This window comes from Neolamprologus multifasciatus, chromosome 1 (assembly GCF_963576455.1).
Source record: "Neolamprologus multifasciatus chromosome 1, fNeoMul1.2, whole genome shotgun sequence".
NCBI classification, from domain to species: domain Eukaryota; kingdom Metazoa; phylum Chordata; class Actinopteri; order Cichliformes; family Cichlidae; genus Neolamprologus; species Neolamprologus multifasciatus.
Window position 1 is genome coordinate 12157796 of NC_140439.1, and position 26190 is coordinate 12183985.

The 26190-nt window shown below is 40.0% G+C and overlaps 1 protein-coding gene and 1 long non-coding RNA gene across 5 annotated transcripts; one reads left to right on the forward strand and one right to left on the reverse strand.

Annotated features, from left to right (window-relative positions):
* The first annotated feature begins 20 nt into the window (after positions 1-20).
* LOC146525387 (SHC-transforming protein 1-like) lies at positions 21-16245 on the forward strand. 4 transcript variants are annotated; one of them, XM_085156756.1, is made up of 14 exons: positions 21-1725; positions 1920-2002; positions 2077-2639; positions 5248-5318; positions 8515-8575; positions 8674-8793; positions 8895-8948; positions 11151-11202; positions 11286-11412; positions 12964-13147; positions 13946-14018; positions 14244-14340; positions 14439-14586; positions 14672-16245. In XM_085156756.1, exons 3-14 carry the CDS (start codon positions 2079-2081, stop codon positions 14834-14836), a joined length of 1713 nt encoding a protein of 570 aa, XP_085012882.1. In that variant the 5' UTR covers positions 21-1725; positions 1920-2002; positions 2077-2078; the 3' UTR covers positions 14837-16245. The 4 variants fall into 4 exon arrangements, with proteins under 4 accessions (XP_085012882.1, XP_085012864.1, XP_085012871.1 ...); XM_085156738.1 differs by having other exon boundaries at positions 1920-1998; XM_085156745.1 differs by having other exon boundaries at positions 21-2002.
* Positions 14986-25778, reverse strand: LOC146525388 (uncharacterized). Its single transcript, XR_014873692.1, has 2 exons — positions 17855-25778; positions 14986-17114 (listed from the first exon to the last, which is right to left on the reverse strand). It is a non-coding gene; the product is annotated as an uncharacterized LOC146525388 (long non-coding RNA).
* Between the last annotated feature and the right edge of the window lie 412 nt (positions 25779-26190).

Consider the following 26190-nt stretch of genomic DNA (forward strand, 5'->3'; position numbering starts at 1 on the left):
CCACAAAGAAAGAAAAATGATCACAATAACAAGGTTAAAAGAACCAAACAATACGTTTTAAACCAATAAAAGATGAAAAAGTCTAGAAATTAGATTAGATGAACAAGTTAAAATGAATGCCAAATGAATGAAAACAGTGCACAAGAGATGAAAAGGAACAACAGAATCCGCTATGAGTTTCATAATAAAAGTGATTTTGCTCTTGTGGTCATAAAGGGATGGACATGTTAGCAGAAACACTCAAGTAGACTGTTGTGTTTCAATGACACCTAAAACAAAACATTACACCACCGCCAGCTTGAACTGTTGATGCAAGAAAGTGAGACTCATGAGAGAAGGCAACATTTTTCCAATCTTGTATTGTCAAATTTTGGTGAGCCTGTGTAACCTGTAGCTCACGAACGCTGCACGTGGTGTGCTCTTCTGCTGCTTCAGGGTTCAATATGTTGTCCATTCAGAGATGCTCTTCTGCATACCTTGGTTGTAATGAGTAGTAATTTGAATTTTTCTCAGCCCAAAGCAGTCTGGCCATTCTCTTCTGACATAAATAAGTATTTTCTCCCACTGAACTGCCGTTTGCTGTGTATTTCCCCTAGGAAACAATAAAGTATTCTGATTCTGATTCTGATTTTCTCTTTTTAAGATCATTCTCTCCAAACCCTAGAGCTACACTGATTTGCTGCAGCGTGGTGGTTGCCGTAAATGTGCAGTTGAACAGAGCTACCAAACAAAGCAGCTCCGAGTTTATAGTTAACAGACAAGCTGATTACTGAAAAAAGTGGTAGCAACATCATATAGATTGTAGTTTTAATAAACGGCCACTAGGAAGGGACAAAACTCTGCCATAGACATCACTCAGATTTCAATATTGCATACTCTTTGACAATAGCTAGTGCTGTGTAATTATTATTTTATGGAAAAAGGTAAAGCTCCATGGTTTAAAATGCTTTTACTGTGGAATTTGAGAGTATGGCTGCACCGCTGTAATCTGAAAGACAATCTTTCAATCAGGAATAATACCAGTATGTAAAACACTGTTTAAATGGCGCCTGGAATATTGTTCTGATCGGGATCAAAGGGAAATGCAAATGCTTCAGTTAAATCCTCTTCCTCCTGTGTGTTAATTTGAACAATACAGTCACTATGGGGTACATTTTATTGTGTAAATCATGTCAGTCACGGTACCAGTGATAAAATGTTATTTTCCAAAGAGACAAGTAAGCCAAATTAATGATAATTTATTTATAAAACATCTCTAAGGTGGAAGTCATGTTAGAAGAAAGGAATGGAGCACTGCTTCAGTGTAATACTGAGTGTGAGTGTGTGTGTGTGTGTGTGCACAGCATGAGTCACCCTGCCTGCCTGTGATTGGATGGTAGTTTATGGGTGAGGGAGGAGAAAGAGAGCCTTTGGGGGCCGTCTGTCAATCTCTCCTCTGCTCCATTCACACATTCATCTGCATGCAGCGTCATGAGAGAGACAGAGGAAGTGAGCGAGATCTCATTCATAAAAAAAAGAGAAAGTTCATTCATACACGCTGCACAATCCTGCTGCGCCTCAGAAAGAAAAGACAGAGGGGAGGAAAGTTGATGTGAAGGTGAAGCTGGGAGCCTGGCAACTGACTGAGAAAGTGTGCGGGTCAGTAGGATGGGGCTGTACTCTGCATGACTAGAGTGGAGCAGGCTGGACTCTAGACTTAACAGGACATCCCAGAGTCCTACAGTGGTGAGTTGAATCGGCGCAGCAGGATTCCCTTTAAATAATCTGACGACAGAGCGCACCCGACACAAAGATAGTTTTCAGACGGTCCTGAAACCTGATGTTATTTCTTCATCTCCTTTTACCGAAATCTTTAGTTAAACTTCCTTAATGGTGACCTGAATTTTCAAGTTTCTTTTTTTATTTTACATTTATTTCAGCGTTCTCCTTTGCTCTGTTTCCTGATTATGAGAGAGCAAACCTTATCCAGGTTGAAATCACAGACGGGACTCCTACCAGGCAGGTCGCTTAATCAGTACAATGAAAATAACAGTGCGGCTGATTTGATTCTGACACTTTCTTTTTCATCTTCTACAGGTATGCTGAAGCGTACTAAATACAGTCGACTGCGCAACGATTCTCCAACATCTCTGGAGGAGAACTCCCAGGGAATGTTGCCCCTGAAGCAGGACCTTTGCTTAGACTCTGAATTCAGTCAGCTGGGACTTGGGATAACTACACACCACGGACCATCCACCCTGAGGGATTTCATCCCCCGCATGGCCAACATCCAACTGCAAAGCCCTATTTCCCGGCAAGGCCTAAAAGGACAGACAGACACAGCCAGAGGCAGAAGCATCAGTGCCCCTACTGACAAACCCTTGTCCAGAACAGAGTGGGGTTCAGGAAGTAATGAGAGATTTTGCACTCACGCTTCCCTCAACGCTCCCCTATCCACGGGCCAAAATCTAATTCACCCTGCTTTGCTCTGCACAAAAAGACCTATCACCCTACAACGGATGGCAAGCCTTCCTTGGACCCCTGGATATCCTCCCTGCTCACATCACAGAGGTGGTCTGTGCTGTGTGAAGATTTCCTCTGCAAAAGGCGATCGTACAGTGGTGGGGACAGGAAGCAGAGCAGTTCACCATCACATCAAGGTACCTGACCCTGCACATGTGCATGATCAGATAGAGTAAACCAACATTTTACTTGCCCAAGTAATTCATATTCTTAATTTTGTTAATGTGTGTAACATTCTTTGTGTGTAGAAATTACCAAAATGCTGTACAAGCTCCTTTTCTCTGCACTATGCAAGTCGTCATGACCTAAAGATATGCCAGATTTCAGCAGTGTTAAATTACTGTTTACTTGCTGCCACGGCCAAAATAAATACACACACGTGAACATAGAAAATACACATATGCATACACTCTCTGCTCTATGCACACCGTCACACTCACAGTCACTCCCCTCCTCAGTTAGAGCCTCCTATGTAGGCAGTAGTGACTCATCCTAGCTCTCTGCTTCCCTCTAGTTCAGTCCTGCTATGGGTGTGAATGCATGTGTGTGAATATATCTAGTATCTGCATGCTGTCCTAGAACAGAACCCATCTTGTCCCGATGGCAGAGGTGTGTCCACACAGGCCTGTGAGCTGACCACTGGTGGAAATGAGAATGGACTTTCTGATTGATCTCTATAAACAAGCACACACATATGTTTCTTCTGCCCGCTCAACCCGCCCATGTATACATATATTGATTTAAGTCTGGTTTTTATCAATGGACTTACTCATCCTGCCTCCAGCCTATGAGGTCTGCGATACTGAATTTCCTGCCCAGTAGAAGTGGGACTCGTCATAGTGTATTTGAGCACATGGCCTGAATATTGCCTGGTTGCTTCTCTGTCTTCCTCACATCTATATAGTCTGATAAATTCAGTTACAGTCAGACACATGTCAACATTTACCTCAACTCTTGTCTGGCATTCTAATAAGCTAAAGTAAGACTGTAAAGATTGTACTAGCTACTTGTCGCATGGTTAGAATCTGCTGACAGGTTGCACATTGTGTCCTCACAGCTTTTACTTTCTGCTCACTTGCTTTGCTTAAAACTGCCATCTTGCTTTTGCTTTTGTAAGCTTGAGACTTACTTATTTCTTGGGTATTCCAATCAAAATTTGCTACAAAGATTTTAAAGGTTAGTTTTGGGCAGTAATAACTCAAAGTAATCACTACCTCCGCCAATAAAGCATTTTCTGTTGTGTTGCATTCTGGACTTTTGGTTGTTGCAGCACTTTTAGTCTTTTCCTTTTCAGCAATTCTGTTGTAGATTTGCTGCTGTCCTTGAGATCATTGTTCTGTTACTTCACCCAATTTTGTCCAAGCTTTAGCTGTTGCACAGATGGCCTCATATTTGACTCCTAAATATGTTGCTATACAGAGGAGTTTATGGTTGACTCAGTGACTGCAAGGTGTTCCGGTACTTTGGCTACAAAACAAACCCAAATCTTCACCCCTCCACAGCTGTGCTTGACAGTAGGTATGAGCTGTGTTTGCTGATATGCTGTGTTTGATTTTTGACAATCATTGTGCATCATGGCCACACATTTCTGCTTTGGACTTGTCTGGCCATTGTCCCTAATGTCTTGCGGTTTTTGCAGATGGAACTTTGCAAACCTAAGCCACGCTGCCATGTTACTTTTAGAGAGAAGAGGCTTTCTCTTGGCAATCACTCAAAACAAACTTGTTCAGTCCTTTTCTAATTGTACTGTCATGAACTTTAACATTTCACATCCTAACTGAGATCTGTAGAACCTGAGATGTAGCTCTTAGGTTTGCTGGGACATCCACTCCCTGGAGTGACATAGTGTTAACATAGCTGAATACTCCAGACCAGCAAACTACCAAAATGTCTGGTTTTTTAGGGGTTGTCACACTTCCAGACGATCATTTAATTAAGCGCATTTGATTAGCACCACCTGCTTACCATCTTAATGCCAGTGGAAGCAGTTAAGGTGGAGTTAGTTTTTCAGTGTCCTGTGAAATCTCTTTAAGCGTCACTTAAAGAACCCTGGGGTACTTTCTTTTGAATAACTAAAATACCTTTATTTTAATAGCATGGCCATATATAACCAACAGACAAACAAAAACAACAACTCCAGTGTGTTTCAGAATACATTCCTTAAGAAGTTAAACCGATTTCAGGAAAACAATGACATAATTTGGATATGAACTTTAAATTTCTGCTCTGCGTATCTAATTTATTGATTGTTTTCAAACTAGCATTTCCATCCTGTCTCACGTGTTCTATTACACTTTTTTTTTAAACAAAATTCCCATTCCCAGCCACAAAACTCTAAGAACGCACATGGATGGAACTTAAATGACTTAAACACAACAATGCATAAAACCACTTTCTCTCTCTATCAGCTTTCTAGAACCTTCTCGAAGGCCCAGTTATTTCCATTCCTCTTGACTCGTTACAGCTATGTGTAAATCTATGTTGTCTGCCGCAAATCAGCTCATGAACTTTTCACCTTTTCTGCAGAATCATTTTCTTCCATCATAAAAACTAAAAGTGAGGATGCAATAACAGAAAATTCATGAAAGTGACCAGACTCCTGTAAGAGTGTTGTGTTTCTTTAATATATTTTAATTGTTGTTGAAAGTGCCCACCTCAGAGTCCTCAGGACTTTTCAGGACTTTTATTACTAGTATTATTATTATAATATATTTTTCCATTGTTTTTTTCTGTGTGTTTTTCTAGTACATGGGTAGTGTGGAAGTGACCCAGTCCATGAGAACCCTTGACTTTGACACAAGAATGCAAGTTACACGGTAGGAGGTCCTCTCTGCACCCCTTTCTAACAAACACAAACAAACACAAATACGAATATATACATCTAATGATATAATACATGAACGTATAATACATGCAACATAATCCCGACTGCAGGGGAATGCCATATATGGATTAGTTGCTGTTTCGCTTGCACACAGATGAGGAAAAAAAAGTGAGCAAAATTGCTTTATCCTGAACTCATTTAACATATATTTGCCAAGCTAACCATGTGTAGCTTATTTCAAAAATGTTTCAAAGAGGGAAATCAAATTAAATGTATAATATTTCATAAACGGGGCTTTCTCCTCATCATTTGATATTGAAATCCTAGTGCAGGATGCCATAACACAGCCCTCTCTGTTTACAGAAGCGCTGTTGAATGATGGAGCAGAAAATCCAATTAGATGAATTTCCTCCTAATGAGCCCTCAGTCTTATTAAAAGAGAGAGAGGGAGACAGACCTCAATCCAATTCTTACAATGTGTTTTCAAGAAGAAAAACGGTCTTCCTGGAAATCAGCATTGCTTCCTAGGTAGTGGGATGTTCCATTTGTGCGCGTGGGGGTGTTTTTTTCCTTTGCCCTCGCTGACCCAAGCGTCAGAGATACAATCTCAGCTCGGACTGACTTGATAAAAAAAGAAACATACCAGGAATATTTTTGAAATGTTACTGCTTTAACACAGCAGATGGAAGTTTGTGATCAGCTATTCTAGTTATGTTTTTTTTGTTGTTGTTCTTCTGTAATTTTTTCTTCACTACAGTGATTATTGCAAGTTATCCCTAAAAGAAGGATTTAAATATTATGAGCTTATAAGTTACAAGAAAACTGAATTTGTAAAAAGCTAAAAGCAAATTAACAAAAACAACATCTTGCAACTAGTTAGACTTCTTAAAAAGAAAGATGAGGAGGATTTCGTAACACTGTAAAAGACCACGTGGGCAATGGCAAGCAGCGCAACAATTTAATAATGTTTCTAAATGCAAAATTGCAAAGAATTGGAAGATTTCATCATATCATTAAAAGATTCCAAGAATCCAGAGAGACATTAACGAAGGACAAGGCCAAAAACCAATATTGAAAGGGTGTGATCTTCAAGACCTCAGGCAGCACTGCATTAAAAATAGACAATACAGAGATTTTATAGTGGAAATCCATGTGTGGGCAGCTGAAACTCACTGCTAGTGTAGACAGTTTGTGTCCTGGTCCACAAATGCAAATTGAAAATATGCCATACAATTAAAAACAAACTAGGAAACAAACAAAAGCAGTTTTTAAAAAAAAGATCCATAAAGGCCGCTACTGTACCTTCTTTGAGCCAAAGCTCATTTAAGATGGAGCGCAGATCACCTGCCTTTATCTCACCCTCCATCCTCCTTTGTCATACCAATCTGCATGTTCTCCTTCACTACATCCCTGAAACTTCTCTGCAGTCTTCCTCTTTTCCTCCTGCCTGCAGCTCTATCTTCAATATCCAGTATATCCACTATACCTGCCCTTTACTCTCAGTACACATCACAATGTTGTCTGGAAACAGTATAGTCCACAGAGACTCCTGCCTGACCTCATCTGTCAACCTGTGCGTCATCACTGCAACCTCAGGTCTCAGAGCTGATCCCTGATGTAATCCCATCCCAACCTTGAACCCGTTTTTCACTCCAGCTGCACACCTCACCACTGTCTCGCTGTCTAACCTGCTGCACATCCTTTCCAGCTCCATCTCTCTGCCTCTGCCAGAGAGATATTCAAGTTTTTGAATCTTGCATACAACTCAGTATAAGCCTTTTCCTTTGCCTTTTTTTACTTCTCTCTTTCCTCCCAGTGCTCCTGTCCACTTTCTTATTTCCCTGATATCCCACTTTTTCTTTGCTAATCTATTCCTTGGAATATTTTCCTGTACTTCCTCATTGCACCACCAGGTCTCCTCAGCCTCTATCTTCCATCCAGAGAATACACCAAAGACCTTTTTTGGACTTTCCCTAAGTACTACAGCTGTTCAATTCCAGTCATCTGGTACCTCTTCTCAACTGACTAACTCTTTCAACATTCTTCTTTCTTTCTCATTTAATCCATGGCTCTGTCTTCACAAACTTTTTTTATTTTATTTCGAAAGTAATCATTCAGACTACTAACCAATGCTGCCTGGCACATTCTCCCCTGCCACCACCCTGCAGTCTCCTATCTCTTTCAGGCTGCAGCTTTTGCATAAGATGTAGTCCACCTGTGTTCATCTTCTTCCACTTATACACATTACCCCATGTTCCTCTCTTTTGTTGAAGTACATGTTTACCAGCGAATATTAACCAAAAATTCAGAAAAAGTTATTAATTGACTTGCATGTAATTGAGTGAAATAAGTATTTAATCACCCAGCCAGAATTCTTGTTCCTACGATTAGCTGTGTGCACATGTAACACACAGATTACAATCAATTACGGATACTCCTGATCTCATCTTGTTACGGACAAGACCACCTGTCAATGGACATCAGGGACAAGATTTTAGACCAGCACAAAGCTGGAACGGGCTACAAGACCATCAGCAAGAAGCTCAGTGTGAAGGTGATAACTCTTGCTGCGATTATTCAGAAATGGAAGAAATTTAAAATGACCATCAGTTGCCCCTGGTCTGCAGCGCCATGCAAGATCCTACCTCACAGGGTGAGGATGATCCTGAGAAAGATGGCGAATCAGCTCAAAACTACACTGGAGGAGCTTGTTAATAATCCTAAGACACTTGGGACCGCAGCCACCAAGAACACTGTTAGGAACACACTGCGATATGCTGCCTAGTGGATTGAAGTCTTGCAGCACATGCTCAACAAGGCACATGAACAGGCTCGTATTAAGTGAACATTTAGATGATTCACTGGGAGAAAGTGCTGAGATTGGGGGAAGAGAAATGCTGAGCATGTGTGCAAACTTAGTGACCAAGACATGCAGGGGGGAGGGGGGGGGTTGGTTGTGTGTACTAAATGTACTCCAAAACTAAAGTAATAAAGTATTTGAGTAAGTATATTTGGTTACATTCTTCCAGCAGTGCATGTATATGTGCTTTCTGTAGTGTAGTTTTCTTCCTCTCACATGCACATCACATGTCCGCAGGGCACACCAGATCACATACAAAGGTATCTCTGTGTTAGTGTGTGCATGTGCTTATGTACATGCTGATCTGTGTCTATGTGTTTGTGTGCAGAGAGGCAATCAGCAGACTTTGTGCGAGGACATTGCTCAAAACAGCAGTGAAAACTAAAAGGGTAAGGCTTGTGTACACAGACAGGCACACACTCATATTCACACACTCTCTCTTTCTGGCACATTCAGCTGGAATAACAGTGGTTTTTGTCATCATTAGCCTGTTTGCAAGGGACTGTCTTCTGTTCTGGGTCAAACCAACCTGCAGTTTTCTGGAAGAAGGATCATCCTCACTGTCTCCACCGACAGTATGACTCTAATCGCTGCCTCCTCCTTACAGGTGACAGTCTCAGCATGTTAAACCCCATCAAAACAGCCTCATGTCAGGTTTACTGGCAAACCTATCTGCTATTGTATCATTTCCTCTTTTCTCTTTCACAGAAGATTGCCCACCACCCCATGCAGACCATTTCATTTGCCTCCGGTGGAGATTCAGTATGTTCATATTCTCAAATCTTTCCCCTTGTACACGTTGATGATCAGATAGGGACACAAACAGGGTAGCAAGAGCACAATCACACACACAGTGAGTAATTTGATTTAGTCTGATTATTGCATGGTGTACTACCATTTATGGAGGATTAAATCATTTCCTGCCTCAACTCTTGATCATTCTGCTCTTTTAATTAGTGGTACAAGGTCAGGATATGAAAGCATGCTACAAATGAAACTTCAGACTTTGGCAAAAATGTCTAAACATTCCCTTGTGATTAATTTTAATGAATACGTTTTATGCAAAGAACCTCTGATATTCAACAGTATATTATCCCCAGCATGCAGAGTGTGCTGGGGGTATACTGACCTTTATTTTGTTAAATTGAATTTGGATTCTTCATTCTTGGAAGTGTGTCACCTGAATGTTTTGCCTGTTTCAGAAGTGAAGCCTTCCAGAAAAGTTTGACAACCACCTCCTTTTTTTTTTTTTTTCAAAGATTTATTTATTGCTTTTCCAACAACATTTTAACCAACAGGAAGTGAGAGTTCAAATAAAATAAAGGAGAAAATTAATTCAAAATTTTTTAGTGTATAATAGTAATGTATGTACATCATATATGAATAGTGTTAGGGGAACACATAGATATAGTTATACATACTCTCCCATGTAGATCATTCAGATATTATTACAGGGGGAAAAAAATGTATACAGATAAATAAAACAAAGCAAAACAAAACACCCCCCCCCCCCCAAAAAAAAAAAGTAAAAAAAAGTAAAAAAAAAAAAATTAAAAAAAAACACAAAAAAAAAAAAAAAAAAAAGCAAAAAAAACAAGGGTTAACAGATAGTGCTCCAGAAAAAAACAAGTATAACATAGTGAGACATTAGGTTTAAGTGCATTATTCCAGGGCTTCGGGCTGAAGTTTAGTCCAAGGGTGTCAAGTTAGTTAGAGAGGCATCCGAACTAGCGGTTGCAACGATAAACTGTGTCCTCTTCAGTTTCAGTCCATTTAATTTCACATCTCTTCTCCTGTCCTATTGAGCAGTCCAGCACTCACAGGCCCCCCAGGTTCTCTTTAACAGCTGCAACACTACTTCTCCCATACAGGTTGAATGGATATAGTCATTTCTGTTCACCATTGATCGTCTCCTCACTTTCCAAAAATAACAAATAATTTCCCCACACCTCCTTAAGTGTTTAAAGCTTGTTGGTACTATATAAAAGAGCTGGCAAATGTAAAATATGTTTTTTTATTCGATGGGTTATTTCTGCTAGAACTGTAGCAGTGATTAATCATGTGACTGCTTGTGAGTTTTCTCTTAAGGATTACTCTTTCAAGTCGGAGTCATTTAATAAATGTGTCTGTTTACAGTTTTACCCTTAATTTGGCTCATCGTGAAACTCTTGAATGTAATTCTTGTGCTAATTAATTGCTAAAGGCAACAAATCATGAAATCCTTTCCTGTGACTTATGCACTCGTCAGAGCTAACTGTTTTCATCATCTCTACACCTTGCCAAGCCCTTATCAGACTAATTACTCAGGTCTATTCTTCTTAATTTGTTTCCCTCTGTGCGCACATATATCCACATGACAGGATTCAAGTTATTTGGCCTGAGTGAAAATTTCCTGTGCCCTAAAAATGTGTGTAATGGACATAAAAATCAATGCAGATCTGTCTGTAGGGCATGTGGTTATTAGCTGCTGTCTAGGTCAAACTGTATTTTGGTTGGCCTTTTAGTTCAAACACAGATTCACCACAAATCATGTGCAGAAATATACACTGACTAAAGATGAGAGAAAATAAGAAGGTAGTTACTCTCTGGGAAAGACAACACCAGCAAAGCTGTGGATGGGATTATAGCTCACTGTTTTTAATTAATTAGCCATACTAATCTTGTAGTGTACTCTAAGCCTCTGCTCAGCTGGCTTGGGCACATGAAAGATAGCAAGGGGGAATTAAATTCAGTCTGACACAGAAGCTTTATGGTGAACCATATTCAGCTTACTGTGCTCTTGTATTAGGCTGAACTCTTCAGACGAAGCATACGCGTGGATGAGCATTAACTGAAAATGATGAGTGAAAATATAAATTGAAATTGAGCTTTCCACATGGAAAAAGTCTATCGAGTCATTTTTTGCATTTATAATTTATAATCATGCCTTTTATTGTTTTTTTCTTTCTCTCAATTTGTTTACAGGACATGGCAGATTACATTGCTTATGTAGCTAAAGACCTTGCCAATGACAGAGGTATGAGAGAGAGTTTGCTTTGAGCTGGCCTTACACTCAAATTTGTTATGAAAATAATGTTTGACTTTTGCTCTCTATGGCAGCCTGTCACATCCTGGAGTGTGCCGAGGGTCAAGCCACTGAGGTTATCAACAGCATCGGTCAGGCCTTTGAGACGCGCTTCCGCCACCTTCTCAGCCAGACACCATCGGTCCTGTCCACCAGTTCCAGGTTATAGCTCTTACATGTATATATGTGAATATAATATATATGCATGTGTGTATATATACATAAATATTATAATATATTATGGATTTGCTATTAAATATAGAAACAATATTATGCAGTATTTACTGTATGGGGCAGGGATAGTGGTGGTGGCCCCATGATCGGAAGGTCGGGAGTTCGAAATCCACTGAACAGCTACCCTGAGGTACCCCTGAGCAAGTTACCATCCCTACACACTGCTCCCCGGGCGCCCAATGGCTGCCCACTGCTTCACAGAGTGAATGGGTTAAATGCAGAGAGGAATTTCCCCACGGGGATCAATAAAGTATACATTATTATTATTATTATTATTATTATTATTATTATTATTATTATTATTATTATTATTGTTATGTTAGTGACTCTGAGTGAATTCATATGTACATATAAGTATAGCTGAATATATGTGTATATGTATGATTGTATATAGTGCCATAAGTATTGGCCCTCGTCCTGATGTTTGCATATTTGTTACATTTAAATGCTTCAGATCAACAAATAAATTTTAATATGAGACAGAGAGCCATAATAAATACCAAATGCAGTTTTTAAATGATAAGTTTGGTTTATTAGGGCTAAAAGCTATCCGAACCTACTGGGCCTTTGTGAAAAAGTAATTGCCCTCTAAATCTAATAACAGGTTGTGCCACCCTTGGCGACAAGAACTGCAATCAAGCACTCATGATAACTAGAATACCTGAGGTGTGGAGGAATTTTGGCCCACTCTTCTTAGAAGAATTGTTTTAATTCAGACATACTGTTCATGTTAAACAAGCATGATTTATGCTTAAGTATCTCAATCAGATCATTTTGGCCTAATGAAAGTCCAGACTTTGAATAACCCATCAATATTTTTTTTGAACCATTTGGAGGTGGACTTTATGGTCTGTTGAAAAAACCAAAGCTTCATTAAGCTTCAGGGCACAAATTGATGTCCAAACGTTCTCCTTCAGGTATTTCTGCTAGAGAGCAGAATTCATGGTTCCAGCAGTTTCAGCAAGTCCTCCTGAAGCAGCAACGCAGCCTCAGACCACTACACTACCAACATGTTTGGGGCACAAACCTTCCACAAAGTTCAGCTTTTATCTCATCAGTCCACAGAATATTTTTCCAAAAGTCTTGGGGGTCATCAAAATGCTAATTGGCAAATGTGAGATGAGCCTGTGTGCCTTCCACTCCTGGGAAGGTTCACCACTATCTCTCACTATCTCACCCGGATATATGTAAATTAGTTTGTTTATCGGTTGTTTTTGAGATCTTTTAGCCTGTTTCACTTTGTCAGACGGGTTCTATTTAGGTGATTTGTTGATTCAGCAGGTCTGGCGGTAATCAGGCCTGGGCAAGTGAAACTGAACCCAGGTTTCAAAAAAATGTGATTAATTACAGTTAATTCATGGTTTAGCAAGGGAAGGCATATCAGGCAAATCAGGGTATCTTTATCTGATATTAAAATGTATCTGTCTTTTCTGTCCTTCCTTCCTTCTATCAATACCTCAACACTATGTGTATATTCAGACCGGCACTGAGAATCTGTCACAAATGGTGTCCAGAAGAGTTAATAATAAACCAAAAGGCAAACCGGGAAGGAGAATTCAGTGAACACCGTGACTACTACAATGTGAACCCAGGAGACCCAGGTGGAATAAAAGACTTTCAGGTCACAGAAGGGGAGAGCAAAGAAGATGCTAACATTCACAGGGTAAGACTTACCTGTTACACCAAAGCACTAATAATTTACAGTCACTTGAGTTTGTGTATATAAGGACAGGACCGTGAACACAATTTGTTCAGAAAGAAAAGTTCCCATTGTTGTTTTAAAAGCTTAAAACCACATCTCTTGGTGCTTTTCAGCATTTTTAAAGTGGTCGACTAGCATGAATACAGTTTAGTTTTTGATAGTTTTATGTGATAGCTTGTCACATTTTGAAACATAATTATGTTGCAATGCATGAGACTGCATTATTTAAACTTATATTGTATAGGATGTACTGTAGACTATAATCACATCTATGGACTAAGTTCACAAACTTAGCATTGGCTAAAAGTTTTAGCATTTAGCCAACAGATAAGCTCAATCTGATTACTTTGCAGTAATTGCTGTAAAAGCTGAAATGCTTTTCCAGGAGACCTTGCAACTTATACAAGGTCATTTTTAAATGGCAGCCAAAACATGTGTTTTTTTGTGAAGAAATATAGAAATGATGTTGTTATAATTAAATATGATAGAAGCAGGCACACAGTGCACTAACACATTTTATGGTCTTGTTATTGAGCACAAATGTTGATCCCAGAGGAGAAACACTTGAGCTACTTCTCACCAAACATCACCTCACAAGTTTTCTTCACTTCCCAGAATTACCAGATGATAATTTCCTGTCATGACTGCTCATCTCTAAAATGTTACCAGCGCAGTTGCCCCTAAACACACACAGACGTTCAAACGTGCACAGCCAACAATATGTGTCTGGTGTGTATGACTCATGGTGTGCCATTGCAGGTCTGTTTCCCTCGGCCTGTTTCACTTTATGAGAACTGCTCCATCGCAGATGAGACTCCAGCTCCACCTGCAGGTGAAAATCAACTGCGTTATCCGAGTGCAGTTTCAAGTTTGTCCATATAATGCATGTGTGTCCCTCAAGTACAATTATGACTTCTATGCCTCTATGATTCAGAGGAAACCGTACTTTACTTTAACTTGGTTATTAAAAATCAAATAAAGTGAGCAGTGCTTCAATTGGGGTTTAAAGCTGTTGCTTTTCAACTGTTATTTTCTTCCTCTATCTAATCTCCATCAGATTTAGAGCAGTCTGAGGTCAATACTGAACAACGCTCTCTGCTCACTGAGACGCGCGTCCAGAAGCTGATCCAGGAAGAAGGATGGTTCCACGGCAGGTTGGTAATCAATATCTGTTTGACTATGAGTGATGCGTCAAAATGCCGCTAATTCCAAGGTCATTCTCTCCCATGGAATTTTGTTTGTTTCCTCCCAGGTTAGGAAGAGAGCAGGCGGAGTCGCTTCTTACCTGTAGCGGAGATTTCCTGGTCAGAGAGAGCAGCTCTGCTGCTGGTCAGTATGTACTCAGCGGTATGGAGGGAGCTACTGTGCGACACCTACTGCTGGTTGATCCACACGGACAGGTACAGCTCTGCTGGTGGAATTCAAATATTGTTTAAAGAAGAGAAAGAAAGCAACTTTTAAGCATATTTTCCATTTATTGACCAGGTGCGGACCCGTGATCAGGTGTTTCTGAGTGTTGGCCACCTGGTGCGATTCCACATGGAGAATCAGATGCCCATTGTTTCTGGAAGCAGCGAGCTGTGCCTGAAACAGCCGATCCTGCAAACACACAAACATTCACAGACTGCCAGATGCATGGTCTTGAATTAGCAGTGGTTTTTGAGATGAAACACAGAGAGGCCTAGCAACAACAAAAAGAAGAAGAAGAACTTTTAAACCTTTAAACACTTTCAGCTGCCTCAAGAGAAGAGCACCCCTGGACATAATTTCCAGTGAGCTGTGATCATTTTTCCAAACTGTTGGGACAATTTTGCATTATTTGCCCATTATATTATTTACTGTGTGTTTTGTTTTTTGTTTGAGTAAACTCTCAAGTCACAGCTTGTGCCTGTATTGAGAACAGCCTTTGGCCTGCAGAACATCCTGTCTCGCTCTCAGGCAGTTTGCTATTATTTACTCAGTGTCTCAACACAGTCTCTGGCGTTGGCAGGAAATAACCAGAATGTTGGCAGGCTTTCCAAATCCTTTTCTATATGCTATATTTGTCTCGTGCTCATTAGTTTTGATTTTCTTTTGTTTTTGTTCCCACTTTCCATGCTTAACTTGAGAAAAATAACTTTTCATCCCACTTGTTTGTTGCATACTGAATATGAAACTGCAGTGGTCTTTGTATCTAGACGCCCCATTTAGGTGTTTATGTTGAACACATTTTGGGTCTTTTACAGAAGTGATTAAATTGGATTTTGTTGGTGATTTATTTGACGTTAAACCTCTAACCAGAATAACAGAACTTTGTTTTGAAATCATGTTGCAGTCCATCCAAGGGTTCCAGTCAATTCACGCCACAACAAAAAGGTATCAAACTAATGGAATTAGCTTCGAGTGACTAGGGATTGTACCACAAAATAAACAGTTCCTCACAACATTGCCCACATTATTATTCAATTTAGAAAAGCTATAAGCATCCAGATGTCATTGTATTCACGATAACATTTAACTGAACAACTTGGTTATATGGAAATTTTCTTTTTTCCCCCCATTTACTACAAAAACCTTAGATACCCTGCATAATTATGAGTTGTTATACACATACAGTCACCAACCCCTTCGTCATGCATGTAGACATTGCCAGGATGACGATGACATTTAAATTGAGGATCAGAATGGGAAAGAAAGATGATTTAAGTAACTTTGAATGTGGTGTGGTTATTTTTGTCAGATGGGCTGGTCTTATTATTTCAGAAACTGCTGACTCACCGAGATTCTAGTTCTCATGTCAGAGGTCAGAGGAGAATGGCCAGACGCGCAATGTCACAAAACTCAAATCATCTCAAACTGGTTTCTTGAACATGACAGTGAGTTCACTCTACTCAAATGGCCTCAACAGGAACCAGATGTGGATCCAATAGAACACCATTGAGATGTAGTGGATTGGGAGATTCACACTGTGGATATGCAGCTGACAAATCGTCACATCCACATGTACATATAGTGATTTTGAATCATATTGGCATGCCATCCTATCAGGTCAATATGGATCAAACTCCCTGAGGAATGTTTCCAGCACCTTGTTGAATGTTGAATGTGTTCCATGAAGATTTAAAGCAGTTCTGAAGGTAAAAGAAGAAGAAGAAAAGTTGATTTTATAGATCATAGGTGTCAAACTCTGGCCCGCGGGCCAAATTTGGCCCGCAGCCTAATTACATTTGGCCCGCGAAGCCATACCAAATTACTATTAGAGCTGGCCTTCTGGCATTATACAGCTAATAAATATATTGTTTAGTATTAAGCTTTGCTTGTTCCATATTCAGTTTTTCAGCAAAACATGTTTGAGTCCATAAGAAAAGATTCATTCTTATTATCTGGAGGAATAAATATATTTCAATAAATATTAACATTAGCCCGCGACTTTGTTCCAGTTTTGAATTTTGGCCCACTGTGTATTTGAGTTTGACACCCCTGTTATAGATGGTTCATCTTCTGTACTTCATGGGCTGAGCTCACATGGTGAAGCTTGAAAGCAAAAGCCAATAAAATGTATTATTATTATTTCGTAAACTCCATATTTAGGATCAGCATGGTAATTGCAACTTTGTGCAACAATTTTAAAGCAGGAATCTGGAAATTAGTTCTCCCAGAAAGTCCCATAAAGGTAAAAAAATCACCAGCCCTGTTGTTTGGGTCAAATTAATCACTCCACTTTCATTAGTTTACTAAATTTAAACACTACCAGCTTTTTGATTGTGATAGATTAAAAAGAAACATGGAAAAAAATATTCCCTTGCATTTCAAATAATGATTTGGACTAAATTGGACAGAATTGAGCCCAACTTTTAAGAAAACCCCAGAACATCAAATCCTAGTCAAAAGGTGTGAATATCAAACCATTAATCACATTATCAAAAACACTGTAGCGTATTTATTCGGTCTTTCACCCGAAAGACAAAACTCCAAAACACAGACTTAACAATGTGGTGTATGCTGTACAGTGCAGCGAGGAATGCCCAGACCTCTACATCGGAGAGACCAAACAGCCACTTCACAAGCGCATGGCACAACATAGAAGAGCCACCTCCACAGGACAAGACTCAGCTGTCCATCTGCATCTTAAGGATAAAGGTCACTCTTTCGAGGATGCCAATGTTCACATTTTGGACAGAGAGGACAGATGGTTTGAAAGAGGAGTGAAAGAAGCCATCTATGTCCACTGTGAGCGACCATCTTTGAACAGAGGCGGTGGTTTACGAAACCAACTGTCTGACATCTATAATCCAGTTTTGAGTTCCCTTCCCAGACGCCTTAACGCCCACTCACACCCTGGGCCATCTGACCTCAGGAATTCGCATGATAAGGTGGGGCCAGGTTTCACAATGAACTCACCCGAAACCCTGGCTGATTGGGACCCACACCCAGTTTCACATCTTGGCTCAGGCGATTAGAGGATCATCAGGGGGTCCTTTTGTCCCTCTGTGGGGGGATACTCCCACTAGGTTTATATCTGGGACTCCCCACCATTTGACCTTAGAACTGAAGAAGCTTCTCGGATGAGAGGTGAAACGTCTTCAAGCAACTTAAAGAAGTCCAGACGCTTTTCTTTGCAAGCTCCTTTGACTACAATGACCTGGATGACTGAGAACCTTCACAGACACTGTAGCGTATTTATTTAACACATTATTACATATTCAGAGAAGAGCTTTGAATGCCTTTCTAGAAGCCCGGAGAACTATCCCTGAAGACTGGTTAAAGAAACGACAAAAAGGCTGTCTAAGTTTTTACCTTGTACTATATGTACTATATTTCCATGTATATTTGCAGATCTTTCAATAAATCCATTAACTTACTTTCCACTTGGAAAATATAAAGAAATCAACATTTTTACACAATGTATGTTTCTTAAAAGTCATTATGATTTTTTATTTTATTTTAAATTTTGCATATAATATCTAATTATTTCTTCTTTACTGAAAGAAAAAAAAGGATGTTTCACTGCATCCATGTTTCACTGGATATTTCACACCACAAGGTGGGGCTATCAGTCTTTACAAGAGCTCTTCATCCTATACTATACCAGCACATTTTCCCCTGATTGGTCAAATAGATCTGGATAGTTTTCTAAAACTGTATCTCCATTTAATCTTATATGCAATATTAAGCAAATTCACAAGAGCTAAATACAAAGAGTGAAACCTTTTTGCATTTCAGTGTCTGTTTTAATGATATTCATACAGATGTGTCTGAAAAATCAGTGAAAATAGCTGGTAATAAACAGCCTATAACAACAACTGCAGCGCTGCTCCCTCAGATTTCAGCACCCTGTCACTTGTAGATTTCGGTGTAGTAAAAAGAAAATGACTGTATGCTCGAGGTATGCAGTGGACTGTTTGGGGCTGTGCTGCCCTCTCAGAGAGACTTGGAGGGTCTCACCCACACTAATCACTTTCAGCACTGTTTGCCAGGCTGAGACTGAGGAACAACTGGCGATTGATGGGTAAATAAACTCCTCTGCCAATAACCGAGAGAAAAGCGACAAACACTGATATGATATCTAAGGAACAGCAACACTCGAAGCCTTTTGTTCGGATAACTCTTTTGGATGTTATCACAGAACCTACATGCCATTTAACTTCCCACAATTCTTGGTAAAGAACAGGAAATGAACACACTTGAAATATTGTCCCCGTGTTTTCCTGAACACTTTATGCAGAAGGTAAATGTAATAATGATAATCTGCGTCATTTGATACAGTCAGTAAACAGGCAGGGACTGAATGCATCTGTGTCCAAACAAACAAACAAAAAAATCAGATATCATCTTTTAATATGAATGCTGTCACAAGGGTGAAATTAAATAATTTTACAACCAAGAAATGCGGTTTTCCTGCTTCACTCATGCCCATGTGGATTCTCTGTGAGTCACACGGACCTCACCCAGAACAACTCACCAAAAACAACAATGACCTAGTGTGTGATGCCATTCTTTCAGACTTGTGAGGCCTGGTGAGGGTCACATGTTGTCAAACTTGCGAGGTCACCATTTGACCTCTGGCCCCTAGCTTGCAAAGCTGTGGAGTGTAACTGTACAAGACAGTCAATTTATCAGACTGGTGTTGATAATTTGAACAAAGGAAATGTTTGTCTATAGATAACCCTCGACTCTTGGACTCTTGAGCAGGATAAAAGCATATTTTTACTCTGATATAAAAATAAATTTGGCACTTTCAGTGAAAGGCAGTAATTTTAAGTGACTTCAAAGACACCGATGATATTTCAGTTAGAAAAAAAGAAGGTTGGACATTCAACATTTTACTAGATATATGATGAGGAGGTTTTAAATGGTAATACTGAGACATTTTTGGTCCCAGCCTTCCAAACGTCCATTTGCTTCAGGTTCGTGGGAGCCTATCCCAGCTGTCTTAGGGCGAGAGGCAGGGTACACCCTGGACAGGTCGCCAGTCTGTCACAGGGCTAACGCAAAGAGAAAGACAATCATTCGGACTCACATTCACACCTATGGGCAATTTAGAGTTTCCAGTTAACCTAACCCCACTAACTGCATTGCCTTTGGACTGTGGGAAGAAGCTGGAGTACCCATGCAAACATGCAAACTCCACACAGAAAGACCCTGGTGGACCTAATTCCTGGTAGAAACCACTTAATACATAATGGCCACTGTGGATGACTAAACAACAACAAAAATCTTAAAAGTGACCGTTAAGACAAAGAATATAATGTCACAAAATGGATAAGTAACCAATTTATCACTTGCACTGACCAAAAAAGTTATTAAACTAATCCAGGAAACCATCGGTTGATTAATTAATAATAAAAAAATCAGGGTTGTGGTCCACCGCATAACTTTTACAGCCCTCGAACCCAATAATTAAAATAATTGAATAATGTCCAGTACGTTTCACAAAATCTCCACTGTGTCAAGCTGTAATTCATTATTCAATCATCTGATTAAGAACATGACCCCAAGTAATAGATGCAGACACCCTTGGACATGAGATCTCCCTCCACCTCGCAACACGAGCCCATGAGGCCTTGAGTTTTCGCTTGCAGAAAAATTTACTGTTACTGTAAATTTACTGAGTAATTTAAATATTCAGCTCGACCAACAAAAGGGACTTTACCTTAAATGGTGTAAGCACATGTTGAGCTTTCCTTTGTTAGTGCATATGTGTGTGTGAGTGTGTTCTTTGAAGCGATATCGAGACGTTCCCTCAGAAAAAGGAAATGATAAACTTTTTGTAAAAAAGTTCTGTGGATTTAGTTCAGATCCATAAAAGCCTGAACTTGAAGTCCTTTTGCAGAATAAACCTGAGTGCTGATGAGCCTGAGGGCATTAACTTTGCACACACACACACATACACACATACAGATTGCTCAAATGACAAAGCATTCCCAGACCCTGAAGCGCCTTAATGGAACAATTAAAGTCATAAAAAGCGCCCAGAATACGAGAGCATGAAATTGTTCCTCGTTTCAATGTTATCAGAGTCACACAGAGTTCAGATCTGGAAGGAAGCAAAGCAAGACTTGGCCCACTGACTGGGCCATGTTGCAGTACTTATTGCCATGCCAAAATCTACATGTATGTTCCCCCAGAGGCAGCCCAGAGGTGGAGACACGTGAGTCATGTGAGATTTGCAAACAAAATGCACAAAAAAAACAGAGACCGACAGGTTTTTGTGCCTGTTTCTATTTCCTGTTTCCACAAGTCAGGGACCAGTGAGGGTGTGCTGTGAAAGAAAGAGAGAGAGAGCCACGAGTCTCTGTTAAATGAGTATACAGTGAGTTGCTGTTGGCTCGGGTCTGTGTAGAATAGATGAGTGTGTGCGTAACCCCCACAGCGACTGCCTCGCTCCTCAGCAGCCCTCAATCTGAGATTTTACCTCCCTGTGCTCACAGGCTCTTTACCCTGGCTTAGCATGGCAGCTTGGCAGGCCTTACTGAGTGGAATTGCACACATGTGCACACACACATGCACACATGCGCAACACACTTTGTCCTCGAGCACAAAATGCCCTGGAGTTTCTTAACCTCTTTCAAATCTTCATCTTTCCACTCTCTCTTTATCATTGCCCTATTGGAAACTAGGTCAATGTCAGTTCATGTCATTAGCTTCTGCTCCAACTGTGCATGTGTGTGTGTGTGTGCTCTAACTGTGCATGTGTAGATGGACACACAAGGGTGTGCATGATCATGTTCAGTTAGCAGCCATGCTTATCTGCCACTTGGCTCAAGAACTTCCTTGAAAATGTTTGTTTTCATGATCTGTGCCGGTGCATTGGAAATGAGTCTGTGCGCATGCGTGTGTGTCTCTGTGTGAGTGAGTGTGTGTGTGTGTGACACGGTGATGATGAGGGGGTGGGGGATTCCAGGATTTTTGCACGAGGCAGCAGACAGATGTGGGAGACTTGAATCAAAACTGTTTTGTTGGCCAACTTCAAAAGGCGACTTCTCCAGTGTTGGTCTTTTGCTTTCCATTCCTCTGTCATTCCCTCATGCTTTGGCCAGCAGCTCACGCTTCTCCCCTGTCTTTCAAGCAGAGGCTTGGAATTGAGCAAACAGCAGGACGGATGTTTCAGTAAATCTTTATCATGCTTAACTTTCTGTCTTTGCTCCGGAGGACCTGTGGTCTCTATAGGACCTCAAAAGGCATAATTAATAGTACACCCTAATTCACGTCTTTCCCCCCACTTTTTAAGAGAACTCCTGCTACAGATTTTGAACCGAGGTCTCAAAGTTTCAGGGGGACCTTCTTGTAAAAGTTTACTATATAAACTGAAATCAGTCTTTCATCCATTTGTGACTGGTGCTGACTTTATTCGTGTAATTTACAGTACAATTCACAAATCTCCCAAAAGTCTGGATTAGGATATGTTCTTGCAGTTTTATTGTTTGTAATTGCATTAGGAGGCTCAGCTGCAAATCAGCTGCTCTCAATGTTTAGTCCGCATCAGCTGATAGCTAAGCAGATACTCTTCTAGACATCCAGTGAGTAAACCTCACATGGACCATTATCTTGCATTACATATGCAAGCATCTTTGTAACCCACCTCCACTCCAGCTCCTTGTTTTCAGGTTGTGCCCAACTTAATCATACATTTGACAATCCCATCAGGCTCAGTCACTGTGTTTGTTATTCCAATGTTTTAAATGCACAGTACTTAAATGAAGCCTCCTGCAGTTGGTAGCATAGTGATAAATTATTACAGTTTTTAGTAGTGAGATTTATGCTTGGTAACAAGGAAACAAGGCCACAACAAGGTAAAAAAAAAAGCCTTAAAGCCACAGCTCTTTGTTTTCTTTTCTGTCACTGCTCTTTCTTCATCAGCGGTAACAATCCCCTTCTCAGGCATCCTCCTCACCTCCTCTCTGTTCTTCCTTTTGCAAACAAAGAATGCATTCATACTTGATGCCCTAAAATAAAGTTATAACATTAAAACTGGAGTAAAGTGTATTTGTCTGTTTTTTTGCACGGGGTGTGTTTATGGTTCTCTCTGCAAGTGTGTGTCTCTTACAGATGGCAGTGAACCACCAGCGGGAAACAGGGAATGTTTTCCATCCCTAAGATGGTCAGATTCTTGTGGGGGGACACCGACTCTGCATAAATCGCACGTGGAGGGGAGATAAGTAGGCAAACTAGAACAGCTTGGATTGCTACTATTGAGTGTACCCCGCAGACCCTGAATAAAAATCAAGTATTCAGCATGTGAACACCTGGAATCACAAACTACAACGTAAAAAATAAATGTATGCAAATACAAATGCCAAAAGGTAATTATTTAATGTTGAGTAGCTTTATAAACTCACAGGTTTGCTTTATTTAATATGGCTCTTCAGCATTTTGAGAAAACATTGCATTGCAGCCAAAAGAATAGTTTAGATGAGGATATTTTTAAAGGCAATAAAACTAGTGCCTCTGCAGCTAAGGTTATATTTGTGCTTTGTCTACAGCATTCATGGCCATTGTAAGAGCTGTGAGTGGAAGGCTTGGATACTACCGTTGTCCTAAAAGTAAGGACGAAGGAAAAATTCATGCTTTGGGGTTTGTCATTTGAAATTCATTGAAAGGTGATGCAAACTTGAAACAATGTGGCATTCAACAAAAGCTTGAGCCAGAATTGTACTAGGGACTTTGCAGTTAGCAGTCATCAGGAAACTGTTCCTCGTAAACACACTTTCAACAAGGTCGCCTTCACTAAAAACCTTTAGCTCGCTTGAGCTAAACGTCTGTGGTTAATGCATGAACAAAAACATCCCATTTGCATGGCAGCAGTCTCAGTAGTTACAAGAAAAAGGAACATAAACACATGTGAGGATTTTTGAGCAAATCCAGTGTAGAAGAGGTGATATGAAAGGAGGAGCACTAGTTTCGGTGGCAGGATCCTTGTGTGAACAAAAATGGTGCGCAAAATTCCCAAGACACTTCTCATTTTTTAATATTTTGCTCGGAAAATGGCAAATAGCTGCATCGATTTATTGAAATCTTCATAAAAATGGATGGAAATAGAATTTATAAGGGAAGAACAGAGTTTGTACAATTCTAACAAACAGTTAGTATTTGGTATGACCACCTTTACTCTTCAATATTCTTCACATCATTTCTTTCAATAGGTTTTCAGGAATAGTTCTCCGGGCTTCTTGAAGGACACTGGCTGCCTTTTCTTCTGTTCTCTATCAAGTCAATACTGTTTCAGTAACACTGAGGTTTGGGCTCTGGGGAAGCCAATCCACGACTGATAGTGTTGCACTGTCTGATTTTCTATCGAGGTACAGTTTTACTGCAGTGCAGTGTGTTTGGGGTCATTGTCATGGTGAAAAATAAAGCAGCTGCCAATTCGATCCAGATGGTATTTCATGGTGGATCAAAATTTGACAGAAGCTTTTTGCAATCATAATTAAAATTCAGTTTTTTCAAGATCGCCAACACCAGTGGCTGAAATGCAACCCCAAACCATGACCGTGCATCCACAGTGTCCACGCTGACACTCAGTGTTGTACCTGACTTCATCTGTACATACTGACAATGATTTGAAACAAATATTTTACATTTGTATCTATCACTCTATCAAACCTGTTGCCTCTGATTTTCATTCTAGTTCTTGTCTAATTTATCCCTGTTTACTTCTTTAAGAATGGCTTCTTTGAAAGACATTCTTAACTTATCTTCTTATGAGGCTTCAGTGAACGGTTACTGGATCAAATGAAATTTCAGGTGTATCACTCAGGTCCTGTGTCAAGTCTTTGGCTGATTTATTCTTATTTCTTAAGGAGAGCATTGCCAGATACTGTTCATTGTGTGTGCCACTTCTTTTGTCTTCCACTTGTCCAGTTTCCTCAACTTTTTTAAGCACACACTGCACACCATGCTGAGATTTGCCAAGTTACTGCCAAGCTAATAGCTCTTTGGGAATCACCATTTTGGTGCAAAAATACAATTTCATGCCTATTGTATAATTGCGTTATCTTTGGCAATTTTCATAGGCTCATCTAAAGAAATGGGATTTGGATTCAGTATGGAAACAAAAAAAGTCTGCCAAATGTAAAGATTTTGCACACTCCTGTATTTAGCTTTTACTTTTGTATTTACTCATATGTCTGTTTAATCAATTTTCAGCTCCTCACATTTAAGTTGCTAAGCAATCAGTGAAGCCTCCAGGAAACCATTGACCTGGGTCAATGAAAAGTCAGGCACACACACCCAATAAAAACAACTTGTCCTTTCCCCCCCTAATTTAGCAAGAGTATGGATTAAACAACAGACATTTCCTGTATACTGTGTTACTTAGTGATATGAAGAGATGATGACAGCTAATTTAGTTACTTAGGACAGCACAAAGAAAGAATTCCTTTTTATTCACCAAAGAGATGTTAAGGTGTTTCTCTCAGCTAACTCTGTATTGGTACAAAGCATTTTTTCACAGTTGCCATTTTGACAAGTAATAGTTGAAAAACACAGGTGTTACTAATCACCTTAATTAAGGGTCTGTTGTGTTTATGGACAGAACATTGATTAAGGTGATTAGTAACACCTGTGTTTCCACTTTACTACAAACCCAAATGGGTGCAGTGAAACAGGTCTATGGGGTGCATGCTTGCGTGAAACTTTCTTGATTGGGGTTTAACGGTTCCATTAATACAAGTTCTTTTATATTGATTACACTAGGGTAGCGGGCTTTTCTGATGTAACGTCCTCTTTTCTCAATCAAGGGTCACACAACTGAGTATTGCTGAAAAACATTTGGTTTACGTAAACCAGCTATTAAAACTCAGCTCCCAGGACTCTTAGGGATGACTCATGCTGTCATCTCCGCATTTCTCCTCTCCTCCTACACATGGGCCTTTTTCCTTGAAAGAGGCATCCTCACCGTGAAATAGACCAACTACAACATTTCATGAGCCCAGAAATTCAATTTTTCTTCTTCCATGGAAACAGAATTTAAGGGAAATGAGTTCACGCAGTGCCTAGGTACACATAATGAAAATGATCCATTTGGAGACGAAAAGGGATTCCTCTGAGTTATTTTGTGGCCATGTTTGAGTTTGTGCTGCACCAGTGCGCAGTCTGTAGTGTGCTATGTGCAGTGTTGGGTAAGTTACTTTAAACTAGTAACTTAGTTACATTACTAGTTACTTCTATCAAAAGTAACTCAGTTACTTCAAGTTACTCGTTACTTTCAGAGTAACTAGTTACTAGGGAAAGTAACTTTGGTTTTACTCAGAATTCTCTTGTTAATGTGTTGCTTCCGTAACTGGATACCCAGCAAGATTGCCAGTCTTCTAGCTTGCTTACTTGCCACAAGTGCACTGTGCCACCTACCAATAGAAAGGAAAACATAATGTGCACATTTCCACGAGAGAAATCCCACGTCTGATTCTATCCTAGCCTGCTTTTTACATCCAACACAAAAACTGCAGTCGTGGTGCTTTCGATTGTACTCAGAACTCGGAAATTCTGCCTTCTGAATAGGAAGATGTAGGTAACACCAGACTGCA